Source organism: Typha angustifolia, chromosome 12, assembly GCF_048772165.1.
Source record: "Typha angustifolia cultivar Huaian chromosome 12, ASM4877216v1, whole genome shotgun sequence".
Classification (NCBI taxonomy): Eukaryota; Viridiplantae; Streptophyta; class Magnoliopsida; order Poales; family Typhaceae; genus Typha; species Typha angustifolia.
In genome coordinates this window covers 1,471,002-1,495,022 of record NC_133250.1, presented here as the reverse complement: position 1 = coordinate 1,495,022, position 24,021 = coordinate 1,471,002, and the positions used below count along the sequence as shown (strand labels likewise).

Below are 24,021 nucleotides of genomic sequence, written 5' to 3'. Positions count from 1 at the left end.
AGTTGAGAACTGTCATAGAATGAGTTCATTGATCTAATAATTGTATCCATTAGAAAGAGTGTCGTCATTTATTTTTTTGGTAAAGAGAAAGCTATCTGTTCTTCTTTTAGTGGTGAAGATTAACTATGATTATTAAGTAAAACCCAGAGAAATGTGATTCAGTTTACATCAATGTGAGAAAATGTTTAAGTGAACTTAGTCTTCTTTATATATATATATATATATATAAAAGAAGAAGATAGAAGGGCATAGTTGTATTAATATTTCTTTTTTGAAGCATTCAAGAGAGAGAGAGAGAGAGAGAGAGAGAAAGAAAGATGGCTTTTGGTTGAAGAGATTGTATCTCTGGGGTCCAAACTGAACCAACTTTTTCTCTATAATATTCCCAACAATAAGACAATGCTCCTCTCTATAATATTCCCAGCAAAATTCTCCACTCTTAAATCAAGATCAGTGCACTAGAAAAGATAACTTTGGCCAGTGATTAGGTGACACCAAGAGGGATCTTTAGCAAAGTCCAATGAACTTTCTCCAATACCATTCCATATAATAAGGAAGAAGTGATGGAATCGAATCATATGGAACTTTATACTGTTAACCAAAAGTCCTCATGTGGCATACCACATAGAAATGCCTCTCAATGTCTACGTACGTGGCAAGTGGCATCTCTTATCTTCTAAGCATACAATCTATATTGCAATTGCTGCTATATATAAATGTCTGCCATTGGTGAAGAGGGGCTTAAAAATATAATAAAGATGGTTGAGAGAAAGTTCCCACTCTCAGATCAATACTTCCCTTCACTAATGGGCTGGAGATTTCTGAAATGATCACAAAAAATGATCTAAAATTTTAGGCATGATTAATAGGTTTATGGATTCATTAACTCAAAACTTGATGCTTTGATGTCATGTGAAATACAATCTTCTCTAATAGTAGTTTAAGCTCATATGAAGACCATAAATTTATTCTTGTCAAAAACTTCTGTCATGATCCCTTATTAGTATGGATGGCAGCAAGGAAATCATGCATCTTCTCTATGCACTGCAATGATTTGCCACACATAAGAGGAGAGCAAGGAGATCTTTGGCAAAGTCTAGTGATCCTTCGCAATTAATGGCATCCTATTTAATTAAGAGATGATAGGGAATCTAATGGAGCTTTATACCATTTAGCCAAAGTCCTCAAGTTGCAAACCACATAGAAATGTCTTTCAATCTCTGGGTGCCAAGTGCCAACCCTTGGCTGGTAGGCATGCAAGATTTGAGAATGGGATGCGATTCTTGGCTGGCCTCTCACCAACAGAAGAACTAGGCTTTAGTTGTAAATTAATGATCTCCGATCAGTCGAGAACAAACTCGCAATGTTGACTTGCAAGATACTCGAGCGAGCTCCATCATCTTATTTTAGATTATCGATCAAAGCCATCGTATATTTTATAAGTCTATTGCTTAACAACTTAAACTTAAGTTTCTGAGTCAACCAGTTGTCTAACATGTGTAAGATCTCATGTTTTGTTTGTCATTTATCCTATTAGTTAATATGCAAGTTGTGGTTGAGAATTGAACTCCATACTCTTAAGTAGGTAAGCACAAATTAAATTACCTCGTCAATATTGAGTTCAGCTAGTATTTTCTAAATATATGTCATATTTCCAATATCCATGTGTGCAACTATCATAATATAAGTTGCATGATTTGAGCTAATAAACCAAGCTTAAGCTTGGTTAATAAAATTATGTATTTTGAAGCCATATCAGCTTGCTTAATCTTGGCCTCACACCCCTAAATTATATTACACAAAAGCTTATCATTTTTTACAACAAGATAACATAAGATGATGTCCCTCAAATTATTCTTTTGGAAGCATTAAGATTGGCTAAGTGAACAAGATTTCTCTGTCACACATTAAAATAACAAATCAACTTAGACTTGCAAGGATGTGTAGTTCACACTGGTGGAAGCATGTGAGGAGCAGTATAACATAGCCCATTGGATTCAACTCAGTTGGCAATTAGATTACAAGGGAGAAAATCTTGAGTTCAAATTCCCAGTTTTTAAATACAACTTTTTTAGACTTTGAGGGTAAATCAAACACATTAATCTTTTTTGGAAGGACAAATGATAGTATGCAACTTCGCAGTGACTCAATATGCATGGCTTATTGCTTCTTGAGTTGGAGAGGATATAGTAAAACCCAATAAAGAATGCCTTAGCAGCATAAGGAATAGTAAAGGAAATATTTGTATGCTGCCCAAGTTCATGGAGATAGAGATAGATATAGGTAGGCATGGCCCTAGAGCTGAATTAAGGGCCCCAAATGGTTCTCAAGGCATGTAAAAGATTTGGCCGACCAACAATTATTCCTTCTTTATTATACTAGTATTACTAAGTAGTATATGAAGCAATTGCACATCTCCAACGTACTATGACTGCCACCTTCTCTAGAGAAGGACATAGATCTCTTAGTGGTGCAACAACCTGGAAGCTAGTCTAAACTAGTGGAAGGTTGAGTGCATCAAAGTAAAGCAAAAGCAATGGCTCGAGGGAAGGTGCAGATAAGGCGCATCGAGAACCCCGTCCACCGCCAGGTCACCTTCTGCAAGCGGCGAGGAGGGCTGTTCAAGAAGGCCAAGGAGTTGTCGGTGCTCTGCGACGCCGACATCGGCATCATCATGTTCTCTTCTCATGGCAAACTCTTTGAGCTTGCCACCAATGGGTTGGTATCCATCTCCCTCCTCAAAGATGGCCCCCTTCATGCATGAGAAACCTTGCAAGACTAATAGTTTGTATAGAGTTCATAAACAGGATTGTGATTATTGTCTATTCTTTTTCTTTTTCCTTTTGGAAATTGCAAGAAATATGGAGAGCTTGCTTGAGAGGTACAAGAAGATTTATGTAGAAGCTCAAGGTGAAGGGAGTGAAGTGAACCAACCTCAGGTTTGTTGGCTAGTTTTTAAAGCTTCAGCACTGTCATATGATGCATTTCATATATATGGCTAAGCCCTTGTTAGGTCTCAGCTTAGTTGTCTACAAATAAAATACTTAACCTTATAGACAATTAGATTCTAGGGGAGCTTCAACCAAGGCAATTTAAGAGCCTAAAAAATTACTCTATCTCTTATCCTGTACTTTATTGTAGTATTCTAGCAAGTTCAGTGCTTGTGGAACTACCCAAAAGCAAAGTTTTAAGGAAAATTATGTCTTTGGTTTTCTTTACAAATGACAAACTATACCTAAGACCAGGGGTCTGTAGATTATTAGAAAATGGAAAAGTATTAGGAGTGCAGACATAGTATATTAACAACATTGCCTAAAGCTTGGTTAAGTTAATTACCAGCTATCTGATCTCATCTCACCATCTAAATGTTGTAACAGGCCACAGAGCAAGAGATTCTCATGTTGAGGCAGGAGATTGATCTACTTCAAAAGGGATCTAGGTAAAAGAATTTATATGAACACATAATTTGTATTCAAACTAGCATCTTGCATGCTTCTAAGCAGTTAATAGTACAATATCCCTAATACTAGATAAGTTCATGCCATGCTGAAGTTTTATGATTTCATGTTACTTTGTGATTTAGGCACACTAATGGACTTCTTAGTAAATGATGCAGAAGACCAACAATATCATTTAAAGAGAAATAAAAAAATATATAATTGAAACAAAAAATAGTTGTAGGAAATTAATCTCCTCTGATAAAAATCAGATAAAGAAAAACCCTGAGCTAATCAGTAGCATAAGAAAAATATTAGGAAAAATCCACTATATATAGCACACGATTTCTCATATCCTTCACATTAAAAAGTGAAAAATGGCGATAAATTTGGAAGTTAAAATTGACAAATTAAGGGAAATAGGTACATGTTTGGAGAGGGAGCAACAGCTTATATGACACTGGATGAACTCCAACTACTGGAAAAGAATCTTGAAGCTTGGATATATCACACCCGCTCCGCAAAGGCATGCATTAACTCTAATCTCTTCCTAAATCTAGTACTTGTGCATGCATTAACTCAACTCCAATGAAACTTCTTACTGAACAGATGCAGATAATGTCTGAAGAGATCCAAATGCTAAGGAACAAGGTCAGCTCCAATGTAATAAACTTTGCTCTCTTGCTGCATTAATGGAAAATTCAGAACATTTTGGATACAATAAACTTGGTATATTAATGAAGGATGTTTTGCTACACTTCTCTGGTTGTGCAGGAGGGGATATTGAAGGTTGCTAATCAAATCCTTCAAGAAAAGGTGCTAACTAATTTTCCATATGAGAAGTTTTACACTTGCCCAGGTGATGGATGACCTTGAGTTTAGTTCAAGGTTGATCATGGCGGATTGCGAATACAAGTCATGCTTCAATGATCATCAGAATAAATAGTACATTTGCCATTGCACTGATATGTTATCTTTTAAACTGTGCAGATAACAGAACAGCATGGCCTCTTTGCTTCAAGTGTGATGATTCCAGACAACATTCCATACTCACTGATATGTGATAATTATTACCAAGTTTAGAGCTGTGTGATAGAAGGAACTTGGGACCTTTTTTTGTGTAGGGTATTCTACCTTGTGCATGTCATAAGCATTGAGAATTTTCATTCTTGTTGCATATTCTAGAACCTATGTAATCTTTAATAGTAGAGAATTGAGATGCTCTGCTTTCTTTGTTTGCGAGAATATCTTTTGGATGTAGTGCTGGCTCTCTTGATTTTGTAAGAAAATGAATGGAAGTCATAAAACACTTGTCTCAGAATTCCTATATATATAATATACCTAGGAGTTCTGATAACAATTAAATTTTTTTAATGAAATACAAATGCTTAAAAGATGGATCTACCGCATGCTATCAATAAAACAAAGACGAAAAATTAAGCATGAAAATATAATCTCAAATGAAAAGAATTTACATGAAAAAAATCTCAAATTGGGTAAAAATTTACGGGTCATAACTGAATTAAAACTAATTACTAAAATATGTAACAGTTACAAAAAAACTTACATATTACAAGTCAATTTTTATGATTCAATATGTAAAAATGTTGCTTGCTAAAACTTACGATACACTACTTTCCGTGATAGATTTTTAAATATTAGTGACTTTCAAAGTTGATTATTCTATCTCATTGAATGATTTCGAGATTGATCATTCTATCTTACTAAATGATCTCGAGGTTGATCATTTCGTCTCAGTGATCTTTGATATATAATTCTTCTAAATCTAATATAGATACGTTGAGTTAAGAATAATTCAACGCTCTATTTTCAAAGCATTATAGTTTTTTGAAAGTCTTCTAAAATAATAATGGACGACAGGCAGGATTAGTTAAATTCTAAAATACATTTTTTAGATAAGGTAAAACATATCTGAAAATGACTCTACGAGATACTCCAATATAGTGAAAATTCAATGATATTTGAATGTGATAATTTAAAATCTAAAATTTCGAGCTTTTTTGAGTCCATGTTCGAATGCCACTTTGAATGCCTATAACTCCAAAAAGTATGACGGTTTGAGAATATTTCTAATCGTGTTTGAGCACCCTACAAATGACTTGCAAACACCTTCAAGAAAACTCTTTTTTTTTTCTCGCTTTAATTTTCTTTATTTTTTTCTTTGATTTTCATCAACATTCATAACAATTTATGCATATGCTCATGAAAAGATCCTCGACATTTTTACATATTTTGAAACATATTGCTACTTATATAAATTATACATAGGAGATAATTAATCAATCAAGATGCTACCTTTGCTACATCATAATTAAGAAACTTTGAGAAAATTAGCCAGAGAAGAGATCAATGCAAGATTTAGATGAAACAATTAGAGTAGTCATAACTGATAAAATTGTGAGATGCTACAGGAAGGAATATATATCACTTGTCTTTGATGCTACACATTAAAAAGACAAACAACTCCACAAGAAACAGTTTAGTCTTTATGCAGTACCTTAACATCAAATTAATTGTCCACCAGGAAACTAAGAGCCTACTTATTACTTATTATAATCCTTCCTGTTGTTATATAATTTATCAGAGAGTCACTAACTCTGTCTCATAAGCACGATTATGTTCATGGGCAGCACAAAAAGAAAAAAGATGAAGAACAAATGATACCTTACATAGATTATAGCAACTAAATAGCCATCAGAAAATAAATTTATCCATGTAATCTAATTCTTACTTACTTTAAAGTCCTTCTATCAAAGATTGATTTAAGAATTAATATCATCTTTGGCAACCATACCCATCCCTCTAATTGACCTTCAACTTTTTTAAACCATCAAAATTTATTCAAAACTATGTTAATAATACCACCCTTATTTTTTTTGACAATGGAGAGGATGACCCTTATTTTTCATCATTTAGTGGATATAATAATATTTACCTTTTTTTTACCCAAAATACATGAGGGAGGAGAGAGAAATACAAATAAGTATAAATTTAAATTTTTCTTTGACTATAATTTTACTTTTGAAATTACTTGTATTATAATTTATGAATTTAATATTTTGGTACACATATTTAATTCTTCTAAAATAAGAAATATTTTTTACTTTTTTTTTTAATGTTACATCAAAGTAATAAGGATGCTCATATTTTAAATCCTCAATATTCCTATGAAAAGAAAACCTTTCCCTCCAAAAAAAAAAATTAAAACTTTACTAAATCTCTAATAACTTATAAAATAGTAACGGGCTTACAAGCTTCTAAGCCTGTAAGCAATTATAAGCTACTAATAAGTTATTTTTATAGATTAAATGTATTTTACCTTTTTGTGCTTATGCCTAAAATTACTTTACTTTATGTACTTCAAGAAGTCTCAATTAGTTTTTATACTTACGACTAGATTGAAACCGTTAGTATTTTTCTACCAAAATTAATAGAGCGTGCCTAAATGACCAAAATACCTTCGTCGTGTTTATTATACAAAATAAATGTATTTTTTATCTAAATTTTTTTTAACTATTTATTTGTTTTGTTTCTAGATGTAATATAATTATTAAACTTCATAAAAAATTATGTTTAATAAAATTTACTATGTAATAAGCACAGTTTAGAAAGTAAGAGAAAAAAATATGTGGGTATTTTTTAAAGAGAAAGAAATAATTGTTTAAGAGAGGAAGGACATTTCTTGTCGATAAAAAGTTAAACACATAGGGAATTTAAACCCCCGTTTAATTTTTAAAATTTTTTAGGCATGCTTCATTAATTTGGATGAAAAATTAACAGTCTCACACTTTAGTTGTAAGTATAGGGGCTAGTTTGAAAGTTTTTAAAATTCATAAGGATAAAATAATTTTAGACATAAGTACATAGGGGTAAAATATATTTAACTCTATATTTATTTATTTAATTAAGTTTGCCCGACTTCTTGAAAAAAAATTAATATAACCTTATACACAGATTTAAGAGAAAAAAAAAGTAAGATACCTTACCTTATAATAGGATTGAGGACTTATAAACAAGCCACCAATGGATTTATAGGCCAACAATCTTAGTAGAATATAAATAGTAATCTTACCTTATTAGTAAGGTTAAAAGCTTCTATACCAAACCGGCAATATTCTTATATAGGTCGCAACCTTAATAGAAGAAAAATAATTACCTTACTTTATAGTATGATTGCTAGACTACATGCCAAGTTTGCATTCTTATTTGGTTTGAGGCTAAGCCTCGAACTCAATTAGTTAGTCTCTTTTAATTTAAATATTTTAAAAAATAAACTCGATTACACTTTTAATTACTGAACCATATTAGAAGTTTCTGAACCAGCTCAAAAATGTAACTAAACTCAAAGTAAAAGTGTTTACACTTTTGCCAATATTGCAAGCGAATAAAGTTTGCTTTTACAAAAAGGGCACACTTTTTTTGATATATTTTTAAATTTTTATTAGTTTTATTTAATAATTATATTATTTTTCTATATCATCAAAGTTAAAGGAATCATGGTCCATTAATTTTACATAAAATCTATTTCTCTCGTAGGCTAATATAATTTTTCACTTTTTTATATCACATCAAAGATAATAATTATTTTCTTAACCTAGATTATAACTAAACACCATAACTTTTTCTAGCCTAATTCAAACAACCTAAATCATAGCTAACAAATCATGAGGAAGAGCTCAAATCAATTAGGGTCATAACATAGAATTTTTATTATCTTTTCAATATTGCCATGTAAATATTATTTCCCCATTTTTTAACCTCTCAGAAGGGCATTTTCGTAATAAAAAAAAACATTTGAATGCATTCATGTCCTATTTCAATATTTCTCGTCACCTCTCTCTCTCTCTCTCTCTCTCTCTCTCTCCAAACACCAACAAAGAACGAGGAAGAGGGCAGAGAGAGAGAGAGAGAGAGAGAAATGGCGAGAAGACCGGACGAGGAATATGACTACTTGTTCAAGGTGGTACTAATCGGCGACTCGGGCGTGGGCAAATCCAACCTCCTCTCGCGCTTCACCCGCAACGAGTTCTGCCTCGAATCCAAGTCCACCATCGGCGTCGAATTCGCCACCCGCACCCTCCAAGTGAGTCCTCTTTCATTGACTCTCCCTCCTCTACCCGTAGATCTCTCCTGGATCTTGTGATGCGTTTTGGGTTGCAGAGATTTCGTTTTTTTATTTTGTATGGTCTTCTCGGATCTTGGTCGGATCCGTTTGATTTCTTGGTCTTACCTTGTAGATCTTGTTAGTGATTTCTCTTATACTCACTGATGAGATCTATTTGTACTTTCTTGTGGTTGTTTAGGGATCTTGCCATTTCTCTATAGAGAAATCTAGATCTTGGAAGTGTATTTGATCGTGTAAACTGAAAGGGTTTTAGACGGCTACCTGGAATTGCGATCTAGTTCTCCTCCCTTTGGTTTTTTTGATGCATACTTGCAAATAGCCACCTTTTTTTAGGTACATGTGCAAAAGGAATTTCTTCGTGTATAGTTATAAGCTGAAAAGGAGGAGACATTTGCAAATAAATATTAAAATGAGGCATTCTTTACAATAAAGATAAAACTTAGGTGATGATTTAAGGGAAAAAAAGAACCTTTTTATGCGAATGGAGGTAGATTTTCCTACATACAATTTACTTTTCTGTAGAAAAAACAATGAGGTATGTACAGAGGATACTTCTGAAATGGAGCGTGCATCTATTAGATAATCAGTGCGCAAACTAGTTTCGCGAATTAAAAGAAAGAAAAGAGATACGTCAATTAATTCGCTAGCTGAAATTGCAATCAATGGGTACCTGATCTTCTGACCTGATTAGTCTCGAAATCTATCAGTTGAAAATATTTGGTCAGTTTAGTAGATAGTGGGAAGAACATCACTGGAGGATTAGGAATGGATGGAAAGTTGTGAATTGAAATATTTGGTTAATTGAACTTCCCAGCAAAAAGTTACACTTTTTGAACATAATTAGGGATTATCTAGGGCACCAAAACAGTGATGTAATATATTCAATTTTTGAAGCATTTAAAATTACAAGATGGATTTATAATTTTTATTTCTTAAGGATAAATCAATTATATATAACTTAAAATGTTGGAATGATAGAAAGTCATGCATGTCAAACAAATAGAAGTTTTTCATTCACTGAAATGCTTTTCTTTACATGTCTAAAATAGTTATTAAACTTAAATATCATATAAAGTCAACTACCAATAGCTCAGATGATCAGTGGCTTTACTATCCAGCTGTTATAAGATACTGATTACTGTTCAAACAAAAGGATTGGATACAAAATGCATTAAAAGTTCATGCACCATCACCAATATGGCAATATCTCATACCTTTTGTGCTTTGGCAACCAGTTTTTGTCTCCCAGCAATTCAAGTCTTGGTAACTTTCATGTCTTTCAAATTGTTTGTAGTCAACCAGCCACCCAGCCATATATGTAATTGAGCAGTAAAAGAGCAGCTAGGTTGATGTAGGCTGTTAAACTGTCTAATGGAGGAAATTATATCTCTTAATGAGATGTAAAGCTATATTGACACCATAAAAAGGAGGACAGGGCAGATTTGGATCGCATAGATACCATATATTCTTATACAATGTCGAGAAGTTCTTTGTGGAGTCTTTAGAGTCCGACTCTTCTTTCCCATCTGGTCTACTATAGGGAGCAACTCCGATGAAAAATAACAAGACCTTTAAGAGACCATCAAGAAATTGTTGCTACTAATATACTTTTTAAGAAATGATAGAATATTTCACATAGGGATTACTTAATCAAGAGGACCTTTAGCATGCAACATAGAAAGTCGATTAGCAATACTGAACAACTACCTTATTGATATAAGTTTAATCTTATATAGTGGGCAACATGAAGGGCCTGGGAAAGGACTAGCTCTCCCTTAATGTATTCTTTCTGGATTTACGTTACACTAGTATTTAGCATAATGTGAGTCCATTTGAAAATAAAGATGTGGATCTGGTAGCTTATGGAAAGTACAACTTTCATGAGAATCATGAAGGTAAGGATTGCTAAGAGTGAGATAGTTTATACCTTATATTATTCCTATAGTAGATCTCAAATTTGTCTCATATTTCACAAAACCATTAGCAAAGTAGCCAAAAAAATGATGATGTGTAACTTTGTAACTCTTGGTTGTTCCTATAAGGGTCCTTGGCCTTTTCTTTTTCTGTGTATGTGTGCAAAAGGATTATAAGAAAGTGTATGCATTAGCAAAGTAGCCAGGTTGTTAATTTTCAAATTTATATTCTTTTTTGGACAAATAATTCCGCCTGCATTAGTGACATATTTAAGGCTTGTTTGGGTAAATTAGGCATATTTTCCATAGGAATTTCCATCATAGGAATTAAAAAGTATAACCAGATGATCCTATGTGAATTTTTTTTTTACCTTTAGATTGAATTAATTTGTCTTGTTTGGATATTTTAGAAAATTTTGGAGGAAAATAATAGAAAGGAGAGAGAGAGAGAGAGAGAGAGAGAGAGAGAGAGAGAGAGAGAGAGAGAGAGAGAGAGATGAGGAAAAGGAGGTGATGATAGTGGTGATGGCCAGCTGCATAAAGGAGGAGGAGGTGGTGGTGGTGGTGGTTGTTGGCAGGGGAGTAGCTGAAGAGGAGGAAGTGGTGGCGGTGGGCATGTTGGCATGATAAGGGAGGGGAGGGTGGGAGGGAGGAGGAGAAATAGAGGGGGAGGGCATGAGTTGTTCTCACTTTTCACCTGTGAACAAAGGATAGGAAAAATTAAATGAGGTCTGTCTGAGTGGATTTTATTTTTCCCTAGGAAAGGGTACAATCCTTAGGAAACATTGCCTTACAAAATGACTCCCAGACACCATCATAGGAAAATTTTGCCGTGCGATCTGAAATTCCTAAGGAAATTGACTTTCCGACAATTTCCTCAGGCTTTTGCAACATCCAAACAGGGCTTTGGTCCTTTCTTAGTTTTAAAACTCTTCTCGTCCATATCTTCCTTTCAAGTAATAGTACCATATTTATCACTTTTCCTGGTGTAGTTTCTTCCTTTTGAACTCAGTTGCATATAAATGGAATTCATTCCTATAAGTTATTTGTCTCTCTTGCCTGTAAGTTGGTTTCCAGTATCCTAATTTAACCATATAGAATTGAAGATGTTACCCAACTCCGCATGGTTGGGACTTAAAGCTTGGTTGCTGCCACTGTTGTTGTATGGGAACTAAGACATTTCGTTGCTGTTTACATGATAAATTGAGAAATTTACAAAATATTTAACATCAATAGACACTCCCTCATCTCTCTAATGTTTCTTATGGATTTATAACAGAAGGCTTCAGGGTTACTGTATTTACTTAATGATGAACTGGTTCAGAGAGTTGAGTTTGAGAAGCATGAAGCATAAAAAATAATTTAGTTGTTGTGCCTGCACTGGTTTATGCTGTTTTTTTGTTATCTTAGGTCCTATTCTTATCCATTCATGATGTACTTTTGATCTTTCCATTGTTTATGGATATGTGAAAGCCTACATTGCACATTTTATAATGCATAAACTGAATTACCTGTCACTTTTTTTAATGCCTACATTGTTGTCACCTATTTTTTTATGTCTACATTCTCAAGGTAGAAGGCAAGATAATAAAAGCTCAAATATGGGACACAGCTGGCCAGGAACGATACAGGGCAATTACAAGTGCCTATTACCGCGGAGCCCTTGGAGCCCTCCTTGTCTATGATGTGACCAAGCCTACAACTTTTGAGAATATTAGCCGGTGGCTCAAGGAGCTGCGTGACCATGCTGATTCTAATATTGTGATCATGCTTATCGGTAACAAGACTGACCTAAAGCACCTTCAAGCAGTTGCTTCAGAAGATGCACAGAGCTTTGCAGAGAAGGAAGGCTTATCCTTCATCGAGACATCAGCTCTTGAGTCAACTAATGTGGAGAAGTCATTTCAGATGATCCTTGCTGAGATTTATCGCATCAGCAGCAAGAAGAGCATAGCTTCAGAAGATACTGGGTCAGGAGCAACTGGAGGCATCAAGGAGGGGAAGAGTATCACGGTATCTGGAACAGAGGCCAACAATACAAGGAAGCCATGCTGTTCCACATAGTTTAGTTTGCTATCAGTAGCTATAATATTTCTGATGTGATGTGAGATGTAAATTTTGGGATTTAAGCTTCAGTACTTTTTATTGTGCTTCATCTTGATGTGCTTGCTTAAAGTTCTTTCAATTGAATTCTCTTGTTCATGTATGCCAAGTAGGAAAAAAAAAGAAGGCTAAATGTTTACTTTCAGTGAAGAGATTGTTCTGCATGATACTGATTGTATTGATCTTAGTGCATTACTTTTCTCATTTTGTAAGATATATGCAAATGAGGTTGTGTACGGTATTAGTATGATTCAGATCACAAATAATGTGACAATGCTTTCATACGCAGGTATTAGGTTAATAGGATCAAACCATTGAAACCAAATCAATCATGTATGTTTCCATAATTAATTCCTTTCAGATTTAATAATTCTACCATGTTCAAGACCAAAGGAAATAAGGAAAAAAATAGTTACATGTATGAAATTACCACTCTTCAATTATGATATTTGCCACTGAATTTTTAAAACTATCATAATTTTTATTTAAATCATTCAGCTCTTTCAAATGTGGTATTATGGTTAATTTTATATAATAATCACTTAAATTTTTTAAAATATTATTATTGCCACTGTATTCTCTAAAGATCTTATTTTGATTCTTTCATACTTGCCATTATAGTTAATTTTTGAAGAATTATTCATAGAATATTCCTAACAAGAACTTTCTTAAGTTAACAAATGCATTTAAATAGAGAAAATATGTTTCGTTCTTGAAGTTTAGAGCGTAAAATATTTGTCATCAATTTTTTAATATCGGATAATATTAATTAGATTTTTAACCGTTTAAAACAACCAAATAATTTTGCTTATGCCTTTGGCCGTGTTAATTGGGATGGAATAATGGAGATTACGAAAAGAAAAATGTCAATAATTTCTAATGAAAATTATGATAATTTTTACATAAATTATTATAATATTTGAAATGTTTTTAGTGTCACTTATGTAAAAATTTGAAACAATATAGGCTTTGATAACGTTATCTATAATGTTGTCCATGATATAAGTATATTCCATCTAATCTAAGTGTAATATGTTTGAAAGTGGTGATTATTAGTAGTGTTTATAAAGTGCAATATATGGAAACATATATATATATATATACAAAATAAGGCATCCTCTGCATTTTAATCAAATTAATACATCGCTAACAAACCCATAAAAAAGGAGAGAAAATAAAGACGCTCTATTTCCTCCCCTTCCACATCGCCGACTTCTCCCCCGGAAGCCTGCGGCGCCGAGATCGCCGCCGCCGACGTCGCCATCCTCTGCATCTCCGACGCTGCCTGTAGTCAGCCGCCAGCTTGCGAGATCGCCTAGCACCAGCCGGCCAGGATTTGAGTGTTGATGTATTATTTATTATTTGGTCTTTGATTCCTGATGCGGATACGGACGAGGTTTATGCTTGCCGAAAGCGAGGTTGGGGGGTTTTCTTGCATTTTTTTTTTGGAACTTTTGTTCTTGATTCTTTGGGCTTTGCTGAAATGTAGTTGTTTCAGCTAATGCACTAGATGAAAGATTTGGAAATGATGGCAAAAAATGGATGCTTTGCTCTGCTTCTGACCATCACAAATCAGAATTATTCGCGCGCCATAGTCCATTTAGTATGCTTCATAGTTGGCTTGATAGTTTATTTGGTTTACGCAGGATTTTGAGCAACGTCTCAACGAGGACGGCATTGGAGGGGTTGGGGAAATCGAGGAAGCCGAAGAGGAAAGGAAGTCTTCGATGCCCCACATGTTCTGCGAGACGCTTACTGCCTCGGACACAAGCACTCATGGAGGATTCTCCGTTCCTCGTCGAGCTGCAGAGGATTGCTTCCCTGCCTTGGTTAAAAAATGGTCTCTTTGTTGTTTTAGACATTCTAAACAGTAGATTATGGAGCTTTTCTTTACTCTTTCCGCTTCATTTGTTTCTTTTGGTTAGGATTTTGGGAAGCAGAGACCTTCCCAAGAGCTTGTTGCCAAATATTTGCATGGCTTGGAGTGGAGTTTTCATCCTAAGCCAATCCCCACCTTCCCCTTCTCCCCCTTCTCGACAGCATTGGCGGCTGTGTGGATCTCCAGGGGCAGCGTTGGCGTGATCTCCTGTCTACCTTGAGGAGGAGCTTCTGCCTGCGGTGGCCAAGGAGGATGATGTGGCTCCAGCGGGACTTGTCGTGGGCGGTGAGGGCGAGGACAGAGTGGGCTGCTGCCTCAATGCCTGTGGTGAGCTGGGGCGCGGGCCTTCTCAGGTTTCAGTGGGCAATGGCAGTGGGTTCTTAAAACAACTTATATAAGTTGAGGCTATTTTGGTAATATTAATTTCATTTCATTTTGCCGATGAACTTATTTACTTATTAGGAGTATAATTGTATATTTTTTTGTCACAGTAGCTGTTTCACTTTGCCGCAAAGTTTATGGGGGACATTGCAATGAAAAATAGTTTAGAGGTTCCATGAAAACCGGTATAGTTCAGGAGGTGTAGGAGTAATTAACCTTTATTTTTAACAAATATATTGCTTTGCCAAATTTTCGGGTCACTCCCCTTCAAGAACTCTGCAATACACCGGCACTGCTGTATCGGTCTATGTTGGTTTAGGCCGACCTAAATCCGTTTTGGTTGTAAATTCATCTCTTTCTTGGAATAATCCACCACTCTATCGACGGCAATTGATGAAGAATTGATGGCGAAATCAAAGAATCCTTCAAGGAATAGATAAGATTTTGAGTGCGATATGAAGGTTCTTAGCTGCTAGGATTCTAAGATTCTTAAGCATCACTTCCTGTCTTCTATTTTGCAATCAAAAAGGTATCTTGTATTTATGATGCGCAGCTTTTGGATTCGAATAGAAAACATTTGAGGTAATTTATCCTTTGTCAGTTGATAAGAAGCATGTAGGATATACCATAGCTACTGCTTTTACCATATTGCCACATAATCAAGTGAGATTTTTGTCAGGCTTTCTTCTACTTAAATTTCATGGATAATGTGTAATGTTGATGACCGTGGAAAGAAAGAAAAGAATATAACTCGAAAGGCAAAACCTCAAAATGAAGCCTTTTGACTTAAGACTACGAAGTGGGTCATTGTGTAATTTGGTTTATATTTTATTCATTTTCCTAATTTTTAATGGATTGTCCTTTTTACTGCATTTAATTTCTCAACGTAGTAATCTTTAAAATGATCTTTACTTCTTTAGGTTCTTTAATTTTTGCTCCGCAACCACCTCTCTTGTCACTTCCAAGTTTTTCTGCTATAGCTTGTAGTTCTGTGCTTCTATAAATTGCAAAAGAAGAAAATAATGCATTAATTGATTGAGGGGCCATGCAAAATTTCCTCTATCTTGTTATGCTGTTATTAGTAAGAATATTATGAACTCTTTTTTTATACTTATAAGTGGCATCCTAGTACATGAGATGAGGAGGGTCATGCCTATGATACCAATTGTTATACTAGGGCCAAACTGTTAGTAGTCAAATAACATCCAAATTCAGAGTCAAAATCCCATTGGAACTGCAATCTGAAACCCACTAGGTTTAGATATGCATAATGAATCCAAATCTTTTTCCTTTTTTTGTCAATCCAAATTCAACTGAAAAGCTTCAGCAATTATGTGTAGGACAAATAGTTTATCTCATTCCTTTTTACTAATGTTCCCTTTTCTCGTGGGAATACTTCTTCACATTGCTAACCGTTCCATGCAGTTCCTTTCTTATAATAATGAGTCTGTTCAGCAAGTTATTACCTTGAAGTCCTTCGTCTCACTTGCAATTCTCACCTCTCACTAAATCTGAAATTATAATGAAAACTATTATAGGCCACAAAAAGCTACTGACATGCCACTTTCCCATCTAGAAGTTTCATGATGAGACTCCTTTTAAAGGGCATTTCTTTCTCTAAAGTTTCTTTTTAGATATTGGAATTATTCTAGTAGGCCAATCAAATCTTATTATGTTATTTTAAAATGCATCCAAACACAAAGTTTTCCTTTTAAATTTTTAATGGTCGACCTTTTTTTCATTCTCCATTTACTATTTCATTTTCTTTTCCTTCATCTTTGTTTTAAGTTGGCAAATGGAAGGCATGAGTAATGTTAGGTATATTTCTATTCGCCATGTATCAGCATCCTCCTCTTCAATAATAACCTGTCCACTCAGTACTTTTATTTGCTCTGTCTTGGGAGTTCGCATTTTCTTTTTAATGTTCGTACACCTTGAATGTCAAGCTTCCTCTGCACCTACTTCAGTGTCCAAGTCCAATTATTATTACCCAGATAATGCTTCACTTTTTGAAGTTCTGATGACTTACATGCTTAATGAATGATGGATCTGTATTACCATTTTGTTCATCAATCTCTGTGGGCAATTACTAGCCCTCAAGTTACTACGATCAAGTCTCTTGTTCTGATAACTCATCCTTTTCCATACAAGCCACTTTTTTCTCTTCTTCTCTAGCATTTAATTTGGAGTCCTCTTCGCCAATTGTCTTGCCCATCGATTCTCAAACAATGTAGTTTCTTTCCAAGTTTATCTTGTCACACTTCTGTTAAGTGCAATCTTACTTTTACATTCCACATCTAGGTCTACCTTTGTGAACTCCTTGTGCAGGTGCTGAATTTTTTGAGGAAAAGACCATGGCTGGTTAACCTATGATCATTCCAGTTTCAATATGTTCTTCAAGTCAATATTCTTTTTGGTCTTCTAGTACGTGCAACAGTTCTGTTCATCAGCATTGACAACTTAAGGAATTCTTTCTAAGTTAACTTCATTCTAGTTTTTTATAAGTATTCTGAATTGATCACTGGTGGTTAAGTCATAAGTGCCAAATCTTCCGTTGGTTGATCTAAAATCGTTATTCCTTTACTTCAGATACAGGATCTTTGCATCTATCAACTGGAGGCCTTCTATGAACAGTATCGCCATGCTATCATTTCATAAGTTGAATTGGTGAAATTCATCAATCTTTGTAGAGAATGCATGATTTATCAACTATCAATAACTGATTAGAACAGATGTAGACAGCTAGTCCAAATAGTAGGAGTTAGGAGTTAGGACTGAAGACTCAGCTGTTACTGTTATTGTTATTGTCATAGATTTGCTGTTATTAGCCTAAATAGGACGTGAATACCTGTTTGTCTGGAAGGAAGGATCATCTCATTGATTGCCAAGTTTTGCGGTGGATATCAAGCTAGGCTGAGTGTCATTGTGTTTCGAGTGACTGGTACTTGTTTCCTTCTGTTTGATGTGCTATACATTTAGGTTCTACTTGTCAATTTATTCTTGAAATTCCATGGTTGAATAATTAGTCTATACAAAGTCCCATGCTTGAAAACTGTGACAAGGAAGGATTTGTGACCTTCTGTAGACTAGGTTCTAGAGCGCAAACCTTGTCTTCTCTGGACACCAGACATGTTGAGAGCTTCACATGATGTGTTTTAATTTCTTTTCAAAATCATGTTTGTATGTTTGACATGTTCTTTCCATTTTGACCTTCTAGGAATTTTCTATCATTACCAATTTGCTACTATGAGTTAGTTGGATATTGTTAATTTGACGATTGGTAACTTGCCTTCTTTGCAATCTTTGAAAAAGGGCATCTTTGCATAAATACATTCCAAATATGGCTTCTTTTATATTTGTCGTTTCGAAACATTTGTCAGAGATTCTTCCTTGGTTTGCGTGTCCAAATGCTCACATACATTACTTGCATTGAATTAGTGGTAACCGTCTCTATGGCACAAAAGGCATGGAGGTACTTCCTTATAAATTAAGCATCTAATCCCCAAACTGAGAGAATAGGGAGAAGGCACAAGAATGTCAGGAAGAGGAAAATGTGAGAAGGGGCTCGGGAGAGGCGGAGCAATGCGCCATCGCAAAATCCTCAGGGACAATATTAGGGGAATAACAAAAGTGTCTATCCGCCGTCTAGCTCGCCGTGGTGGCGTAAAGAGAATGAGTGGGCTTGTCTATGAGGAAACTTATGACATTCTTAGAATGTTCTTGGAGAAAGTCATCAGAGATGCTGTCACATACATGGAACATGCCCATCGCCAGACGGTTACAGCCATGGATATAGCATATGCACTCAAGCATCAGAGCCGCACACTATATGGCTTTGATGGTTAGGGACAGAGTTAGGGCCATAAAGGGGGGATGGGTTCTTTCTTTGGAAAAAGAAAGATGTCAACTTTGTAAAAATCTTTCTTGCTTTCATCCTTGCTCCTTGCTTATTGAATGAACAAATGTTTGGAATATTGATGTGCTCCTTTAAATTTGTCAGTGAAATTGTTTTCCTAAGCATTTTTATTCCTTGGAGTGACAGGACAACCTTTTGCATTCTAGTAGGATTATCCTCATTGTTCTTTATTTTCTCGTTTCTTCATTCTCTCATCATGCATGTTTGGTGGAGTCTAACATACAGTTGTATGGGAAGCATTCCAATTAGTAGATAATCCTTTGGACTTACCATTGATCAAGAACCACTTATTGGAATTTGGTTTGCACTGACAGTAGGCATGCTGCCACAGATGCAGTTCTTATTAGGTACCAGGCAAATATAATTAATCTTCTAGGTTTTCCCTCATGAAAATTATCAATATATGCTTACCAAGAGTCAAAGGTCCTTTTTAAAACAAATATGAACCAGCTTTCTGAAATTGCAGTCAGAACATTGAATGAGCAAGCTAGGCTAGAGAATTCAAGTGTGCCACTGAGAAAGATGAAGCTGTTCTATTAATTTGGGTTCCCACACAAATGTGGAATGCCTGAATTGGCTGTAACTATTTGAATTCTGCTAAGATTTGCCATCGTAATGGAGTAATTATGAAGACTAATATTTGAGTAGAAACAGAGTCATTAGGGTTTTCCTTCAGAGAGATTCAAGCAGCCATGTGATCTTTATTACCAAATTAGGAGAGCAAGTCTCCATCTCAAATTTATCAGTGGCCATGTAGAATATGTGTCTTCAAGTTGATTTAGTTTATCTTACAGAGCTCCATTTTAGGTATAGCTTTTCATTTTTTTTAATGTACTCATTTCTTTGGGGAAAGAAAAGGATGTAATAAGTAACAACTGAACTATCCTGTTATTTTCAGCTCTTGGTGCATAAGGAAGTAACAAACTATCCCGTCGTATAATATGGTGAAGGATGCCTTCTTTGGTGGAATATTGCAAGGGTGCAGCCTGCTGCTTATCTTAAAGTAAGAAATTTTTTCATCTTCTTATGCTTCATTCTTGTATAAATATGCAATATCTTTGCCTATGAATTTTAGCCTTTCTAATACAATCTCCCTGTTGTTGATAATACCCATACATGCTCTTGAAATCTCTTAAATCATTCTTGTAATTTATGACTTTTAGGGATAATCTAGTGAGGAATGTTAACTCAAAGCATGGTTTGCCAGATCGATCGATCAATCTTGATCCTGATTCAGACCCAATCCGAACTCTCTCTCTCTCTCTCAATATATATATATCTTCTCACTCTCTCTCTCTCTCTCTCTCTCTCTCTTTCTTTCTCCTTTTTTTTTAACATATAGTCATTGTTTTTTTACAGAGAGATCTAGCTCCGGCAAACTCCGGCAACACATATCTAACTCCGGCAAACTTTGATATGTAATTTTTTAATTTTATTTCTTTATTTTTCTCTCAGTTTTTTTATTTCTTTTACTCTTTATCTTCTTTTCTTCTTCTCTTTACTGTACTATAGTTTTTCTTTCTTTTGCTTGCTTTTCTTCCACTCGCTCTTTTTCTAATCTCTTCTTCTTTTCAGTTTTCATTATACCATTGTTTTTTTTCTTTATTTTCTTATTTTTTTGTCATTTTTTTTAAATTTTAGAAATTTTTCTGCATTTTTAAATAATATTGAAAATTTACGTAATTAAAAAAAGTCTGATCTGATCCAGGCTATCGATACGGCCGATATATATCATTTCCTTTTAAAGACCGATCCCAATACTGATTTTTCGAACCTTGCTCAAAAGATTTAGTATATATCAGTATATTTGGCTTCTAAACTAATCAATTATAAACTGCCATGCTTCTACTGCAATAATGATGACAGAGCCTTATGACTGAATTACTTGGAGTTAGTAGATTTTTTTTTCCCATGCAGCTATTTGTAATACTCTTTTTTGCATCATCTCCATCAGATATATCTGAATCATCTTGAATGGTTTTTGCTATACACCTCCCGTATCATGCTCATTCAGTCATTTATTCCCCATTTCATATAGTTTAGCATTAGCTAAGCCTGCTTTCCTTTTTATTTTTTTTCTTACCATGGCAATTTCTTTATTGTGCAGCTCGTAATGAAGAATTGGAAATTGTTACATGGTTTATATTTAGCCTCTTCCTTGGTGACAATTCATTTACTTTGTTGCGGAATAGCTGACTCATAAGTCATAAATGAGGAAAGCAAAGTCCAACAAGAAGAACTTCCAAAAAGAAGTTCAAGAATAGAGTGAAAAGCTTGCTCAACTGCCCCTATCATCTCGCTGGTCCACTGCAAACAATCCTTTTTTTCTGGATATCTTCTTTCTGCTTATCCTTTTATTCTATTAACTTTCTCACTTTCAAGTTTCACCATCTAATTCTTGGAGTCCTTAATTTATTCTCTCTTCTTCTTTTTTCCTTATGAATATATCTGACACTATCAACCTGACTTGTCAAGTTTTCTCCTGGTGTAACTTACGATATTTAGATATTGTGCTATTTACTATTCCAGTGAAAAGAAAAGCTATTTGACTATGAGTTTAGCGGCCTTGAAGTGTAATTTTCAGCTCTCCTTTTAAAGTATCTTTTGATAAATACAGGACCCCCGATTAATTTGGAAAATATCATAATTATTTCATTCATAAGCTCGGAGAAGGAAGAGATAAGAGGGCCCTATGAAGAATGTGGTCAGAAATCCATAATAGAGTCCGACCACAATGTCCATGGAGGATGAGTCAGGGCCTGAGGTCAGGCTGAAAGGTGTAGGGTTGGTTTACAGGTACAACTTTTGTAACCTCATGGTATACCCATCGATTGGCCGGTTCCTATTTGGAAGGTCGTGAAACCATTTCATAGAAGTTCATTGATATTTTCTTTTTATAACTTGCTAAGTCAGGGATTTTTTTTTTATTCATATCCAAAAACTCCATAAACTCTCTCTAAGTCCCTCCATTCCCATTTTATTCTTATGTCTCAATCCATAAAGTCTTGTCCAGGTTTTTTGGGTCATTCCATCTATATATTTCTAAAGATCTTGTATAACATGGTGGAACAATCCTATTGACTTTTTTTATTTATTCCATCTATTACCATTTATATGTTCAACTGTGAAGAAAGAGAAGTCTGTTCTGGTTCCTTCACCATTCTGACAATAAATTTCATCAAATCATGAATAGAAATCTCACTCTGATTCATTTTCTTCCTTTCTGGACTTCCACATCATGGGATCTACCAACTTTCACTATGTAGCAGATTTGTCTTTAACCAATTTCAACCTTAGGATAGAAAATTCAGGACTACAGAAAATACCAGCTGTGCTCATTAATAATGGCCCTGAAACTTAAGATTTCCATTGATCTTTCAGATATCTGAGTGAACCAAAAAGCTTTCCACACTGATAAAAAGGACACATGGTTTCAAATGAGTGATGCTAGAACATGAAATCTAGTGAGTCTTCCAGCTTATTCCAATCTCTATTATGATAATCATTTCCATTCCTTACGTAAAAAGAATAAAAGATATCCAAGTACCATTTCTTAAACAACAAAATATTATCACAGTGAAGAATCCCAAAGAGATAGTAATAAGATCAACCTAGATGCTCAAAAGCTAATTTTCTTTCAGGGACAGAAGGGCTTGGCAATATCAGTCTTGTGGCTGGGAATGGTGAAGTGTCTCAACCTTCCCTCCTGTTGTATCAGGTAACCTTCGCACAAGAATGCCTTTGAGAACTTATCTTCCACCATTCTATCCACATCATGTACAAAGACATCAGTCTCTCCCTCCCTTCGCCCCCTTGCGGCCATCCCAGCTGTATATATTGCTCCCATCCTTCCTGGTGCCTCTGGAATATACCCAGTTGGTGCATCAACCATGATCAAGTCCCACTCTACCTCATAGAACACACTTGGTAGCTCTTTCAAAGCTAACTGACACTCAGAGAGTCTCATGTCGCCGATTGCAGTACACGCCGGTAGCCTCCCCAGCTCCAAGAGATCCTGTGCCTCATGCACTTTCGTGTTATATGTCACATGGTAAGACTCCAACGTTGGGTGCTTCAGACGGATGGTTTCGATCCATGCCTCATCTTCTTCAAGGAATATGGTGCGGCCTCCATGATTGAGTGCATTCCACATGGGGCTGTCATGGCCTAGCCCAAAGACCAAGAAGTTGCAGGGGGACTTCTTTTCCAGTATTTGAGCTGTGACGGAGATCTCCTTGAATGTTTGCTGGGGAGTTATGTTTGAGGTGGTGTAGTGGATGATGGTATTCGCTAGGGAGGGTGGTATCTTTGTGCATGAAGGTTTTGAAACTGCTGTTAGTGAGATAGCTTGGGTCTGTTCTGGTGGCATAGATGATTGTAATGATGTGTCATGTTGACGGAATGCTGGTGATAGGCTTGATCTTAGTATGAATAGGAGGATAAAGAGAAGGAAGAAGCCAAGGAGGAGTAATTTCAGGTTGAATGAGTTCTGTACCTTGGCCTTCATGGTTAGTAGTTGAGTTGCCTTCCTCATATGCATAGCAGCACAGAAGCCAAGAAATGAATACGAGTGTTTTGAGCTTTGAGGTTTCTGCAGTGGAACAGAGGCCTTTATCTTGATGCCAATAGAGCTTTGGTTTGATGAAGAAAGGAGAAAAGTTCCAAGAGGATCTTGGAAGAGTGGGAAGAGTGGGAAGAGTGGGAAGAGTGCTTGTAAGCTTCAGCTATGGGTTTGGTTTATATTCTTATGTGGGTAAAAATTGAAGGTGAGTTCAACAGGCTGGATTGGTCTTCCTGATTCTTAAAGATGCAGCAAAGTAAATGGGGAGATTGATGAAGACAGAAAACCCACTGGCTGGCGTATAACAGTAATTTTATGTTAAATAATTTTCCAGTTTGTAGACAAGCTACTCTCTTGTCAAAGAAGTTGGAAGTTAGTAGTATTCATTCTATTTTTTTTATAAAAAAAATAATCTTTTCTTGTATCACTATGCCTAATAATTTGGTAGCAGATTTAGTTTGGACTGATGGACCCTGGCTGGGTGGTCCTACTTGTTTGAGTGTAATATATGACAGCTGAAAATTTGAAAAATCTACAGGAATCACTTTATCTCAAACATGTCTTGTAAGAAACTGTAAATGAGCTCAATTTAAAGATTTACTTTCTCCTCTCGTTTGAGCAGTCAAACACACAGGCATCCTACTTTATGTGATTAAAGTTTCAGGTACCATAATTAGCTCCAAGC

At 35.3% G+C, this 24,021-nt stretch overlaps 5 protein-coding genes across 12 annotated transcripts; 4 read left to right on the top strand and 1 right to left on the bottom strand.

The window, feature by feature from the left end:
- The first annotated feature begins 2,437 nt into the window (after nt 1–2,437).
- On the top strand, nt 2,438–4,699 carry LOC140772457 (MADS-box transcription factor 26-like). 3 transcript variants are annotated; one of them, XM_073114534.1, is made up of 7 exons: nt 2,438–2,718; nt 2,858–2,939; nt 3,378–3,439; nt 3,861–3,963; nt 4,047–4,088; nt 4,212–4,253; nt 4,428–4,699. In XM_073114534.1, the coding sequence occupies exons 1-7, from the start codon at nt 2,537–2,539 to the stop codon at nt 4,518–4,520; spliced, it is 606 nt and encodes a 201-aa protein (XP_072970635.1). In that variant the 5' UTR covers nt 2,438–2,536; the 3' UTR covers nt 4,521–4,699. The 3 variants fall into 3 exon arrangements, with proteins under 3 accessions (XP_072970635.1, XP_072970634.1, XP_072970636.1); XM_073114533.1 differs by having other exon boundaries at nt 4,047–4,100; XM_073114535.1 differs by having other exon boundaries at nt 4,047–4,100; nt 4,212–4,325.
- A 3,605-nt stretch (nt 4,700–8,304) lies between these two features.
- LOC140771577 (ras-related protein RABA2a) lies at nt 8,305–12,811 on the top strand. The gene is made up of 2 exons (XM_073113129.1): nt 8,305–8,541; nt 12,069–12,811. Exons 1-2 carry the CDS (start codon nt 8,377–8,379, stop codon nt 12,558–12,560), a joined length of 657 nt encoding a protein of 218 aa, XP_072969230.1. The 5' UTR covers nt 8,305–8,376; the 3' UTR covers nt 12,561–12,811.
- A 927-nt stretch (nt 12,812–13,738) lies between these two features.
- LOC140771803 (auxin response factor 3-like) lies at nt 13,739–22,553 on the top strand. 6 transcript variants are annotated; one of them, XM_073113505.1, is made up of 6 exons: nt 13,739–14,017; nt 14,246–14,428; nt 14,525–14,891; nt 19,674–19,778; nt 20,883–21,571; nt 22,417–22,539. In XM_073113505.1, exons 1-3 carry the CDS (start codon nt 13,979–13,981, stop codon nt 14,696–14,698), a joined length of 396 nt encoding a protein of 131 aa, XP_072969606.1. In that variant the 5' UTR covers nt 13,739–13,978; the 3' UTR covers nt 14,699–14,891; nt 19,674–19,778; nt 20,883–21,571; nt 22,417–22,539. The 6 variants fall into 6 exon arrangements, with proteins under 6 accessions (XP_072969606.1, XP_072969605.1, XP_072969607.1 ...); XM_073113504.1 differs by having other exon boundaries at nt 20,883–22,239; nt 22,417–22,529; XM_073113506.1 differs by lacking the exon at nt 22,417–22,539 and adding an exon at nt 20,135–20,193 and having other exon boundaries at nt 20,883–22,164.
- Nucleotides 14,898–19,667, top strand: LOC140771804 (uncharacterized). Its single transcript, XM_073113510.1, has one exon. The coding sequence runs from the start codon at nt 18,394–18,396 to the stop codon at nt 18,703–18,705; it is 312 nt and encodes a 103-aa protein (XP_072969611.1). The 5' UTR covers nt 14,898–18,393; the 3' UTR covers nt 18,706–19,667.
- On the bottom strand, nt 22,312–23,888 carry LOC140771802 (glucuronoxylan 4-O-methyltransferase 1-like). Its single transcript, XM_073113502.1, has 2 exons — nt 23,271–23,888; nt 22,312–23,179 (listed from the first exon to the last, which is right to left on the bottom strand). The coding sequence occupies exon 2, from the start codon at nt 23,142–23,144 to the stop codon at nt 22,413–22,415; it is 732 nt and encodes a 243-aa protein (XP_072969603.1). The 5' UTR covers nt 23,145–23,179; nt 23,271–23,888; the 3' UTR covers nt 22,312–22,412.
- Between the last annotated feature and the right edge of the window lie 133 nt (nt 23,889–24,021).

What these genes read in the sequence shown, in the direction of transcription:
- LOC140771802 (XM_073113502.1), bottom strand. Translation starts at nt 23,144, where the DNA reads ATGCCACCAGAACAGACCCAAGCTATCTCACTAACAGCAGTTTCAAAA.
- LOC140771803 (XM_073113508.1), top strand. Translation starts at nt 13,979, where the DNA reads ATGCGGATACGGACGAGGTTTATGCTTGCCGAAAGCGAG. An exon ending in TTATGCTTGCCGAAAGCGAG is followed by an intron (nt 14,018 to 14,245) that starts GTTGGGGGGTTT and finishes TGGTTTACGCAG; the next exon opens with GATTTTGAGCAACGTCTCAA. An exon ending in AGGATTGCTTCCCTGCCTTG is followed by an intron (nt 14,429 to 14,524) that starts GTTAAAAAATGG and finishes TCTTTTGGTTAG; the next exon opens with GATTTTGGGAAGCAGAGACC.
- LOC140772457 (XM_073114533.1), top strand. Translation starts at nt 2,537, where the DNA reads ATGGCTCGAGGGAAGGTGCAGATAAGGCGCATCGAGAACCCCGTCCAC. An exon ending in TTTGAGCTTGCCACCAATGG is followed by an intron (nt 2,719 to 2,857) that starts GTTGGTATCCAT and finishes GGAAATTGCAAG; the next exon opens with AAATATGGAGAGCTTGCTTG. An exon ending in CTACTTCAAAAGGGATCTAG is followed by an intron (nt 3,440 to 3,860) that starts GTAAAAGAATTT and finishes TAAGGGAAATAG; the next exon opens with GTACATGTTTGGAGAGGGAG.
- LOC140771804 (XM_073113510.1), top strand. Translation starts at nt 18,394, where the DNA reads ATGTCAGGAAGAGGAAAATGTGAGAAGGGGCTCGGGAGAGGCGGAGCA.
- LOC140771577 (XM_073113129.1), top strand. Translation starts at nt 8,377, where the DNA reads ATGGCGAGAAGACCGGACGAGGAATATGACTACTTGTTCAAGGTGGTA. An exon ending in TCGCCACCCGCACCCTCCAA is followed by an intron (nt 8,542 to 12,068) that starts GTGAGTCCTCTT and finishes TACATTCTCAAG; the next exon opens with GTAGAAGGCAAGATAATAAA.